The sequence below is a fragment of the Aristolochia californica genome, unplaced genomic scaffold (genome assembly GCF_029961685.1).
Source record: "Aristolochia californica isolate CCGP_79_NKW_82.1479 unplaced genomic scaffold, dmAriCali1.0.hap1 SCAF_309, whole genome shotgun sequence".
Taxonomy (NCBI): domain Eukaryota; kingdom Viridiplantae; phylum Streptophyta; class Magnoliopsida; order Piperales; family Aristolochiaceae; genus Aristolochia; species Aristolochia californica.
Genome location: NW_027182003.1, coordinates 1 through 12,500, shown reverse-complemented (window position 1 = coordinate 12,500; position 12,500 = coordinate 1). Strand labels below are relative to the sequence as shown.

The 12,500-nt window shown below is 38.2% G+C and overlaps 1 protein-coding gene across 1 annotated transcript; it reads right to left on the bottom strand.

The window, feature by feature from the left end:
• Positions 1 to 9,776: 9,776 nt before the first annotated feature.
• Positions 9,777 to 12,494, bottom strand: LOC137960958 (DNA-directed RNA polymerase subunit alpha-like). Its single transcript, XM_068808330.1, has 3 exons — positions 11,441 to 12,494; positions 10,731 to 11,304; positions 9,777 to 10,652 (listed from the first exon to the last, which is right to left on the bottom strand). Exons 1-3 carry the CDS (start codon positions 11,849 to 11,851, stop codon positions 10,339 to 10,341), a joined length of 1,299 nt encoding a protein of 432 aa, XP_068664431.1. The 5' UTR covers positions 11,852 to 12,494; the 3' UTR covers positions 9,777 to 10,338.
• Between the last annotated feature and the right edge of the window lie 6 nt (positions 12,495 to 12,500).

Below are 12,500 nucleotides of genomic sequence, written 5' to 3'. Positions count from 1 at the left end.
AAAATCGAATTAAATAATTTAATTTAATTAATAATATAATTAATATATAATTAATATAATATTAAAATAAATATTTTAAATTATAAAAATGAAAATAAACATATACATATATTATATTATTATAATATAAAAATAATATAAAATAAACAAATCAAGTCCTCTTTCGGTCGGATCCGAAATGAATGAAGAAATAAACTAGGATTTTAGAGATAAGAAATAAACCATGGATAAATCCAAGCGACCCTTTCGTAAATCCAAGCGATCTTTTCGTAGGCGTTTGCCCCCAATTGGATCGGGGGATCGAATTGATTATAGAAACATGAGCTTAATTAGTCAATTTATTAGTGAACAAGGAAAAATATTATCTAGAAGAGTGAACAGATTGACTTTGAAACAACAAAGATTAATTACTATCGCTATAAAACAAGCTCGCATTTTATCTTCATTACCTTTTCTTAATAATGAGAAACAATTTGAGAGAGCCGAGTAGTTCCCTAGAACTACCGGCCCTAGAAGCAGAAATAAGTAGACCCACCACCCGAATTGAATAAAAACTCGAATTGGAACTCAAACTCCGATTGATGTTTTGTTGGAAAAGCCGAGAGATTAGATTGTCGCGTCATAAGAAAAAAAGAAAAAATAATGGGGGGGGGAGAAATCTTTTTTTTATTATTGAAGCGTGTTTATTCATTCCTACTGTTATCATATGAATTTCGATTCTATCTTCCCGGAGTTCATTCTCCGGGGAACTCCGTTTAAATCATTCCGTCGAATTCCTTAAATCTCCTTATTTGAGGATTTCATTAGAAATCATGTAAAGACAATTCTTATTTGATATAGCTATTTGTGCAAGTATTTTACGGTTAAGAAGCAACTGTCTCTTGCGCAGATCGTGTATAAATCTACTATAACTATGGGATACCCTATCCTCGCGGGTTACCGCGTTTATCCGAGTGATCCACAAACGACGAAAATCTCTCTTTTGCCGGCCTCTATCCCGATGAGTAGAAACCAAAGCTCTCATTTTCTGTTGCATAATAGTTCGAGTAAGTCTTGAATGAGCCCCTCGAAAGGTTGATGCAAATAAACGCATTTTTGATCGACGTCTCCGAGCTATATATCCTCGTCTAACTCTGGTCATTGAATCAAATAAAACTTTGATGAATAACTAATTGATTTCTTTTCTTTCAGTCATTCTTTTCCCCTCTTCTAGTTTAATTAATAACAAAACGGATTCTTCCGATGTATAAAATAAAAATTCCAATGGCTTTTGCTACTATGACCTTCCCAACCACGATTTTTTATTTCTTCCAGGCATTTGCATTTCGCCCCAAAATAAAATAAAAAATATTTTTGACCGATATTAAAATACAAAATTTGACCGATATTAAGTATCAAATAAATAGTAATAAATACGTAGTAAATGGATAAATAAATAAAATAGAAATAAAATAGAAATAGTGGTTTCCATCGTTTCTATGGTTACTTCTTAAACGGTGAGGTCCTCTCTATACACCGGAGCCCCTTACTCATTTAATCAATGTTTTGGTAACTTGTACAGTTCACACTCTTTGGCTCTACCCATGAATTATACAGTAATAGGTCTTTTCACAACGAGATCTATCCATACAGTGACGGCATTTAGTTGTGAAGGTTGGCTAGGTAGCTGACCCTGTTAGTCCGTTCTTGCAAGAGTAGGAACAGAATTATTCTGTTTTTAAAATTCAATTTCCCCGCTTAATGGATACCACTTGCTACCAATGGGGAATTGCTTTTCATCTCAAATTGAGGTGATTGGATTTGCACCAATGGAAACCATAAATTCCATACCATACCATACACAATAACACAATATAGGTATATGATAGATCACTATTTTTAGATAGTGAATTGAGTTCGTCTCCATTCCATCCTATTCGTTGGTACTGGTCATTGATACTGGAAAAATTGTCTCATTTGTTCCAGCCCATGATCTGAACGCGTCGCACATACACCCTAGTACATATTCCTCGACGCTGAGGACATCCTCGAAGAGCAGGGGATTTCGTAACATTGCGGATTGGCTGTCTTGTATTTCTAATAAGTTGTTTAATAGTTGGCATGCTGCATCGTATCCAAAAGCCGGTTTAGATCGATCCTAACCCGATCATGATGAATTACTTCTTAATTTTTTACCTGGGTAAGAACATAAAATATGAACTTACGGATCATTCTAATTATGGTTCGAGATAGAATCTAGGATTTTTATGCGAAACCCCCGTTATTTTCGATCGCTACAAGATCAACAATGCCATGAGCTTGGGCTTCTGTTGCTGACATAAAAACATCCCTTTCCATGTCTTCGGATATAACCCATAAGGGTTTTCCCGTTCTTTGTACATAAACCCTTGTGAGGGTTTCGCGTAGTCTTAGTAGTTCTTCCGCTTCCAGGATAAATTCTCCTGTTGATGCCTCATAAAAAGAGCTAGCAGGTTGGTGGATCATAACCCTGGCGATATAATAACATAATGAATGGTTCCCCTATCTCGCGCGATCGCATGAAGGGGTAGGATAAAGAATAACAAGCAAGAGGAAAAAGATAGAATTGAACAACCGTACAGGCATATTTTTTTGTGCATTGCATACGGCTCCTAAATGGAATTTCCTTTTCCCTTCCATTGAAGAAAGAGACAAATAAGATCCATCAGATCCAGATCGTTGAATGCTCCATTTACCATCCTTCCTTTCGGAGGAGCCAAAAATACTATGATGGTTCCGTTGCTTTATATATTTTTTTTTATCTCGTCTGTGATTCTGCAATCCCAAAGTATCTTTCTGATCGGATCAAATAAGTTAAATTTTTTTTTCTTTCGTACTCTTTCATAACCTAAATATCGGAAAGAGACTTCTGGTGTAGAAGCAAAAAAGGATTTGTTTGTGACGCTGAAACAGACCTCCGATACAGAAGATGAAATCGGGAAATAACCTTTGTTTCATACTACTATCTCGATACGGAATCTCATGTTATGGAAAAAAAATGAAATAATGGTTTGTTAATATCGAGCTCGAGGTGCCATGCTATTATTACTTATTATTTATATTCCGTATAGCGAAGGCATAGTCTTATGTTTTCTCTCAAATAAAAAAAAAACTCATTGGCGCCAAGCGTGAGGGAATGCTAGACGTTTGGTAATTTCTCCTCCGACCAGGATAAAAGATCCCATTGAAGCGGCTAATCCCATGCATATTGTATGTACATCTGGTGACACAAATTGCATAGTGTCATAAATAGCTATTCCGGGGATTACCCACCCGCCGGGAGAGTTTATAAACAAATAAAGATCCCTGGTCGCATCCTCTATACTGAGATATATCATGAGACCTACAATTTGATTTGAGATCTCGCTATCAATCTCTTGCCCTAAAAAAAGTAATCTTTCTCGATGAAGTCGGTTGATTAGGACAAAATTTCCTTCGGAACCGCACACGCGCCTTTAGATGCATACGGTTCAAAAAATGGCGAAACAAAAAAAAAAAAAAGAATCAATGTGTCGATTCCAGCCCTCTTTGTTTTTGTTTTTTCGTAAAAAAAAAGTTTTTTCCTAACTAAACGAAGAGGCTTTTTCTTCCATTTTTAAGAAACATGAGTTTTGAATCGCTTCCCTTTAACCTATAAGAATTTTAACCTATAATAAAAAAAAAAAAGAATTCATTGAACTTATCGAACTAACCTCTCATTGATGTATTGGTTTCATCGAGATTCGAATCGCGATGTTATTTTCTTGTTCCTAAACGGGCCTCCTCAATTCTTTTAGGTTTATGCTCTACTCCGGGTAAAAATCTGCCCGAATTCTATTTGCACATATAGTACAAATAATCCCAGTACCACTTCTTTTTGCTTTTGCTACGACTTGTTTTTTTTTTTTTTCAATTCGGCCGGTTTCATGCCTTCCACCAATACCAGATATTTGATGTATTCATCATATTACTTTATTGATTGGCAGTTTAAGATCACTTATATTATACATTATGTTATGGTATAATATAAATATAATAAGAATCCGTTATGATACAAGCGGTAATTATCCGTAGATTCCCAATTTGGTATTTCCTGAACGGAGCCTGGATACTTCTTATTGGTCCAACCTAACCATAAATTATTCTAGTTGATAATACGGATTAATTGATATAATTTTGATCCCCAAACCAACAAAAAAATTGATCTAATTGCGCTTCACGCTCCGAATTCGAATTCTAATTATTATTAACGATTCAATCAATCTTTCTTGGGCAAAACAGGGGGTATCTCGATCGGGGGAGAGAACGGGGAAATCCCATATGACCCAATATGTCTGACAAGTCGCACTATACGTCAACCCAAACTGCATCTTCCTCTCCAGGATTCCGAAAAGGCACTTTTGGAACACCAATGGGCATTAAGTTAAAAAAAAGCACTAAGTACTATATTTTACTTTGATGTGGAAACGTAACAATGGCTTTCTCACCTTCCTAATATTTTCGTTTATTTTTAAAAACGTTTATTGGATTTTATCCATAGATTGGAGGGTTCATGGAGTAAGACAGAATGAATAACGGAAAAAAAAATTATTACGAATGGGTCATTCGAATGATGAACAAGTCTCTATGCATTTGCTCAAAAAAAAATGGGACCAGCCCCCCCCCATTGCGTATTGGTACTTATCGGGTATAGAATAGATTTGTTTCTCTTTGTTCCTACGAACAGAATTGAATTGTTCAATTATTTCCAATGGAAGGGAATAAATATTAACCCTTGCCTCGAGATAATCCACTGAAAGGCGGAGGGCCATAGCATAGTCTTTTCCAATGCGATAAAGTCACATAGTGTCCATTTATCTTTGATAAAAAAGGGGTATTTCCATGGGTTTGCCTTGGTATCGTGTTCATACCGTCGTATTGAATGATCCCGGTCGCTTACTTTCTGTCCATATAATGCATACAGCTCTAGTTGCTGGTTGGGCCGGCTCGATGGCCCTATATGAATTAGCGGTTTTTGATCCCTCTGACCCCGTTCTTGATCCAATGTGGAGACAGGGTATGTTCGTTATACCCTTCATGACTCGTTTAGGAATAACCAATTCATGGGGTGGTTGGAGTATCACAGGAGGAACTGTAGCGAATCCGGGTATTTGGAGTTACGAAGGTGTGGCCGGGGCACATATTGTGTTTTCCGGCTTGTGCTTCTTAGCAGCCATCTGGCATTGGGTGTATTGGGACCTAGAAATCTTCTGTGATGAACGTACGGGAAAACCCTCCTTGGATTTGCCCAAGATCTTTGGAATTCATTTATTTCTCTCAGGGTTGGCTTGCTTTGGTTTTGGTGCATTTCATGTAACAGGCTTGTATGGTCCTGGAATATGGGTGTCCGACCCCTATGGCCTAACCGGAAAAGTACAACCTGTAAATCCAGCGTGGGGGGCAGAAGGTTTTGATCCTTTTGTTCCGGGGGGAATAGCCTCCCATCATATTGCAGCGGGGACATTGGGCATATTAGCGGGCCTATTCCATCTTAGTGTCCGCCCGCCCCAACGACTATACAAAGGATTACGTATGGGTAATATTGAAACTGTCCTTTCCAGTAGTATCGCTGCTGTCTTTTTTGCAGCTTTTGTAGTTGCTGGAACTATGTGGTATGGTTCAGCAACTACCCCTGTCGAATTATTTGGGCCCACCCGTTATCAATGGGATCAGGGGGTACTTCCAACAAGAAATATATCGAAGAGTTGGCACCGGACTAGCCGAAAATCTGAGTTTATCAGAAGCTTGGTCTAAAGTTCCCGAAAAATTAGCTTTTTATGATTACATCGGTAATAATCCGGCGAAAGGGGGATTATTCCGAGCAGGCTCAATGGACAACGGGGATGGAATAGCTGTTGGGTGGTTAGGGCACCCCGTCTTTAGAGATAAAGAGGGGCATGAGCTTTTTGTACGCCGTATGCCTACTTTTTTTGAAACATTTCCAGTCGTTTTGGTAGACGGAGACGGAATTGTGCGAGCCGATGTTCCTTTTAGAAGGGCAGAATCAAAATATAGTGTCGAACAAGTAGGCGTAACTGTTGAGTTCTATGGTGGCGAACTCAATGGAATCAGCTATAGTGATCCCGCTACTGTGAAAAAATATGCTAGACGTGCGCAATTGGGGGAAATTTTTGAATTAGATCGTGCTACTTTGAAATCTGATGGCGTTTTTCGTAGCAGTCCAAGGGGTTGGTTCACTTTTGGACATGCTTCGTTTGCTTTGCTCTTCTTTTTCGGACACATTTGGCACGGTGCTAGAACCTTGTTCAGAGATGTTTTTGCTGGGATTGACCCAGATTTGGATGCTCAAGTCGAATTTGGGGCATTCCAAAAACTTGGGGATCCAACTACAAGGAGACAAGTAGTTTGATACAACGTTGTTCTGGTCTGGCATCATTCGCCTCTATTTTTTTTTTTTTAGCATAGGTATAGGCGGGGTACCGGAGAAATTTGTATTTTCATTATTGCTTTTCTTTAAATATTACCCTTTCCTTGTCTGGGAAATGATCCCAAATGCACAGGTGTGGAAGCTATAATTGTAAACCACGATCGAATCTATGGAAGCATTGGTTTATACATTCCTGTTAATTTCGACTCTAGGGATAATTTTTTTCGCTATCTTTTTTCGAGACCCGCCTAGGATTTCGACTAAAAAGATGAAATGATTTTTCATTATCTCAATTGAAGTAATGAGCCTCCCAACTAATAGGGGAGGTTCATCATTTCAACTAGTCTCCGTGTTCCTCGAACGGATCTCTTAGTTGTTGAGAGGGCTGCCCAAAAGCGGTATATAAGGCATACCCAGTAAAGCTTACAAGTGAACCGGATATAGAGATGGCGACTAAGGTTGCTGTTTCCATTATTAGAAAATTTCAAGACCACGATATGGTGGATCCACGTTACGACAAGATCGTTTATTTACAACGGAATAGTATACAAAGTCAACAGATCTCAACCAATGCAATAGGATTTATGGTTACACAAACCGTTGAGGACAGTTCTAGATCTGGGCCAAGAAGAACTCTTACAGGGGATTTATTGAAACCATTGAATTCGGAATATGGTAAAGTAGCTCCTGGATGGGGAACTACCCCCTTAATGGGTGTCGCAATGGCTCTATTTGCGATATTCCTATCTATTATTTTGGAGATTTATAATTCTTCCGTTTTACTGGATGGAATTTCAATGAGTTAGGCCCACAAGAACAACGAAGTCCTAGCTTTTGAATCAAAAATGAATCACTTAGGACTCGGATTTCTGGACCATTCTGGTAGTTCGACCGCGGAATTTCGTTGTTTCGGTAGTTCCGGAATATGAGTGTGTGACTTGTTATAATTGATCCTATTGATAGTGCAGAAATGGGTCTGTCATCTCATCTCAATGGAGATGGTTCTGCCCCGTCGGATATTTATTCGAGTATCTGGAGCACGGAATACATGGAATAGCTCAAGAGAAATATTTGAACTATGATTCATACCTACTATTCAGACCTCGCGACCGGACTCCTACTCCAAAAATTTTCAAAGAGGTATTTCAGAAATCGAACGATTTTTTCTCTTTCCGAATCGTGTTTATTTTGACTTTGACCGAGGGACAAATCTTTCTCTGGATTTTTAGTCATAACATTCATTCATTAAGTAAGTGATGATCAAATGGTTCTTACTCAGAGAACCTTTGGGCTTAGCTTTAGGGCGAATCATCGTGGTTCTAGTATGAATCTGAGGTTTCAATCAAATCATAGGGTCTCAACAAGAGAATTCCTATCAATAGTAAAAAAAATGACGCACAAACAACAAATCAAATAAAAAAAAAGGGGGAAGAGAAAATTCAAGAGGCCTGTAACGATCAATATAAAGACGGATGAGCCCACTTGAGATTTTAGCATTATCATCAAAAAGGGGGGATTTCGGATTTTGGTTCCTTCATACCCTCAGAGATGTTTGAACCAAGTTATTAATAAGTTTCAAACTTTCTATTACATATCTGTTTTAACCAGTATTTTGGTGTTTCCGCTTGAGCCGTACGAGATGAAATTTTCATATACGGTTCTTAGGGGGGTCCGTCGGTTTACCTATCTCAATAAAGTATATGATTGGTTCGAGGAACGTCTCGAGATTCAGGCGATTGCCGATGATATAACTAGTAAATATGTTCCTCCTCATGTCAACATATTTTATTGTCTAGGGGGGATCACACTTACTTGTTTTTTAGTACAAGTGGCTACGGGTTTTGCTATGACTTTTTACTATCGTCCGACCGTTACGGAGGCTTTTGCCTCTGTTCAATACATAATGACTGAAGCCAACTTTGGTTGGTTAATCCGATCAGTGCATCGATGGTCAGCAAGTATGATGGTTCTAATGATGATCCTGCACGTATTTCGTGTCTATCTCACAGGTGGATTTAAAAAACCTCGCGAATTAACTTGGGTTACGGGTGTGGTTTTGGCTGTATTGACTGCATCTTTTGGTGTAACTGGTTATTCCTTACCTTGGGACCAAATTGGTTATTGGGCAGTCAAAATCGTGACAGGCGTACCTGAAGCGATTCCTGTAATAGGTTCGCCTTTGGTAGAGCTATTACGTGGAAGTGCTAGTGTGGGTCAATCCACTTTGACCCGTTTTTATAGTTTACACACTTTTGTATTACCTCTTCTTACTACCGTATTTATGTTAATGCACTTCCCAATGATACGTAAGCAAGGTATTTCAGGTCCTTTATAGAGAAGACATACTATAGATATTTGTAATTGATCATATATCATTTCGTTTCGGCGAGGAACTATAGTATTTCATTGCTACAAATATGGATTATTGAAAAAAAAAATAAGACATTTTAGTTGGAAATTTTCCCTCAACTAACCCAAAAGTATTCTTTAATTTGATACGAGTAGTTGAAGTGGATTCCCCGAAGAGAGATGGATTATGGGAGTGTGTGACTTGAACTATCGATTTGGCCGTGCGGATATATGATTTTATCTGCCACATTGGAATTCACAACCAAATGTGTCTCTATTCCAACCAACGTGTAAGCCCCCTTACACAGGATAGGCTGGTTCGTTTGAGGAGAATCTTTTCTATGATCAGACCCTAATCATGTTGCGCATGAACAGGCTCCGTAAGATCCGGTAGAATAAGTAATGTGAAATAAACCAGATTACGTTCTATCTATTTACTTATAGTATGGAAACGCATTCATTTCCTGTGCATCGATCCCGATCTATGATACTATCGGAGTGAAACAAGGGATCTAAGGAAGAGCAAGGCTAGACTTTATTAGTAACAAGTAAATCCTTTGTATGTTAACGTTAAGAAGGCTCTATATATCGTGGGGATAAACACAAATCACAAGGCATGAGACCATCCAAAAAGCACTTGATCATGATCAAATTTGCAAGCCCACTTGGGTATTGAGCATTTACCTGTAAGAACTGAATTCCTTGCAATGGCTAGTTGCAACTCGGAAAAATGGAATCCGATAAATCTTTTTTTATGTAGAGTCATATATGTGTGGATCACATATCGATTTTTTATGGATCCAGTTTTTCCTTTGACTCTTGCTCGAGCCGGATGATGAAAAATTATCATGTCCGGTTCCCTCGGGGGATGGATCCATAAAAATTCACCTATCCCAATAACAAAGAAACCTGATTTAAATGATCCTGTATTAAGAGCTAAATTGGCTAAAGGGATGGGCCATAATTATTATGGCGAACCCGCATGGCCTAACGATCTTTATATATTTTTCCAGTAGTTATTCTAGGTACTATTGCATGTACCGTAGGTCTAGCGGTTCTAGAACCGTCAATGATTGGTGAACCCGCGGATCCATTTGCAACTCCCTTGGAAATATTACCCGAATGGTATTTCTTTCCCGTATTTCAAATACTCCGTACAGTACCCAATAAGCTGTTGGGTGTTCTTTTAATGGTTTCAGTACCGGTGGGATTATTGACAGTACCTTTTTTGGAGAATGTTAATAAATTCCAAAACCCATTTCGTCGTCCAGTAGCTACAACCGTTTTTTTGATCGGCACCGCAGTAGCTCTTTGGTTAGGTATTGGAGCAACATTACCTATTGATAAATCTCTAACTTTAGGTCTTTTTTAAATAAATGGATTTAACCGTGAAATAAAATAAAAAAAAATACCATAACGTATGTATCTAGGGAATAGTCGTTTCAGAGCGAATCTCCCCTAGATACATCTCTTAAATTTCATTATGGATACATTCCAAATATACGGATCGTGCTAAAGATTCAAAACCATTTTTTTTTAGTAAAAATGAACTAATTCCAATGGATTTAAAACTTTTTCTTAGGTAAATAAATTTCGAAATGTTTCTGTAAAATGTCCCATATTTTTTTTACATCTTCTATGCGAAAATGCTCAATTCTCATAAGATCTTCTTGACTATTACTCAAAAGGTCCAATAATGTATGTATATTGGACCTTTTAAGACAATTATAAGTCCTGGGAGGCAATTCTAATTGGTCAATAAAAATACATTTCAATGCATTTCCCTTTTTGTTTTTCCTTATATTAGCCAACCCATCATCAAAGGGAAAAAGGGGTAAGTCACCCTGTTTTGATTGTCCTCTAAATGAGTGTCCCGTTCCTCCGCGTGTAAAAAAGGAATAAATAAATCAATCAAATTACGGGAAGCTTCGTGAAGTGCTTCTTTAAGGGGTTAAACTCCCATTTGTCCATATTTCGAGGAAAAGTATCTCTTGTTTCTCGTTCCCATTCCCATAAGAATGAATACTATGATTCACATTTCGAACAGGCATGAATACAGCATCCATAGGGTAACTTCCATCTTGATAGTTAGATGGGGTTTTCATACGATATCCGCGATTCCTCTCGATTTTTAATTCAATACACAAATCAATTGGCTCTGTCAGGCTAGCTATATGTTGTGTAGTATCAACTATTTCCACGGAGGGTGGTGAGATGATATCTTGAGCAGTTACATATCTAGGACCCCTGACGCAAATAGATGCGTCGAGAGTTCCATACAGATTACTTCTCAATACAATTTCTTTTAAATTCATGAAAATTTCATGTACAGATTCTTCAATACCGGCTATCATAGAATATTCATGCGGTACCTTATCGGATTTTGCACGTGTGATACATGCTCCTTCTATTTCCCCAAGTAGAGCCCTTCGCATCGCGATACCTATCATATCTGCTTGACCCTTCATAAGCGGGAACAGCATGAAACGCGCATAATGAAGGCGCTTACTGTCTACTCTTGATTCAACACACTTCCACCGTAATGTTCGAGTGGATACTGCTACTTCTTCTCGAACCATACTAATATTATTTGATCAGATTTCTGAATCATTTATTTCTCTTGAAATTAAAAAAAAAGGGGTTCAATTCTTTTTTTTATTTTTACACACGTCTTTTTTTAGGGGGTCTACATCCATTATGTGGCATAGGGGTTACGTCACGTACGAAACTTAATAGTATACCGCTTCTACGAATAGCTCGTAATGCTGCATCTCTTCCGAGACCAGGACCCTTTATCATGACTTCTGCTCGTTGCATACCCTGATCCACCACTGTACGAATAGCATTTCCTGCTGCGGTTTGAGCAGCAAATGGTGTCCCTCTTCTTGTGCCCTTGAATCCACAAGTGCCCGCGGAGGACCAAGAAACCACCCGACCTCGTACATCTGTAACAGTTACAATGGTATTGTTGAAACTCGCTTGAACATGAATAACTCCTTTTGGTATTCTACGTCCAGTCTTACGTGAACCAATACGTCCACTCCTACGTGAACCAATTCTTGGTATAGGTTTTGTCATATTTTATCATTCTCATAAATATGAGTCAGAGATATACGGATATATCCATTTCATGTCAAAACAGATCCTTTTTTTGTACATCAGGTCCTTTAGAGAATCCCCTTTTAAAAGGATTACCCCTTTACCCCTGTCTCTGTTTATGTCTCGGGTTGGAACAAATTACTATAATTCGTCCCCGCCTACGGATCAATCGACATTTTTCACAAATTTTCCGAACAGAAGCCCTTATTTTCATATTTGTCATTCCTTAACTTAAAACCGAATCCACTCCTTGGAAGAAAATAAGTCTCTTGAGAATTTTGAACCTCTAATTGTATCCGCACCCCATGAAAGGAATGTTTCAAGAGGCGCCTAATTGTTCGAATCTTTGTTGCGAAGTCTATAAATTATACGTCCCCTGGTTGAATCATAACGACTTACTTCGATTTTGACTCTATCTCCGGGTAATATCCGTATAAAACTACGTCGGATCCTCCCCGAAACATAACCTAGAATCAGATCCTCATTATCTAAACGAACCCGGAACATACCATTGGGAAGTGATTCAGTAATTAAACCCTCATGAATCAATTTTTGTTCTTTCATTCCCGGTAACCCCCTTGAAGTAGCAACTAATGGAGGAGAAGTGATATTAAACAACCTGCCTTTC

Coding starts and splice junctions, on each gene's coding strand:
- LOC137960958 (XM_068808330.1), bottom strand. CDS start 11,851: ATGACAAAACCTATACCAAGAATTGGTTCACGTAGGAGTGGACGTATT. Junction 11,305..11,440: donor GACCCCCTAAAAAAAGACGT/GTGTAAAAATAA, acceptor TTACGGTGGAAG/TGTGTTGAATCAAGAGTAGA. Junction 10,653..10,730: donor CGAAATATGGACAAATGGGA/GTTTAACCCCTT, acceptor TTACACGCGGAG/GAACGGGACACTCATTTAGA.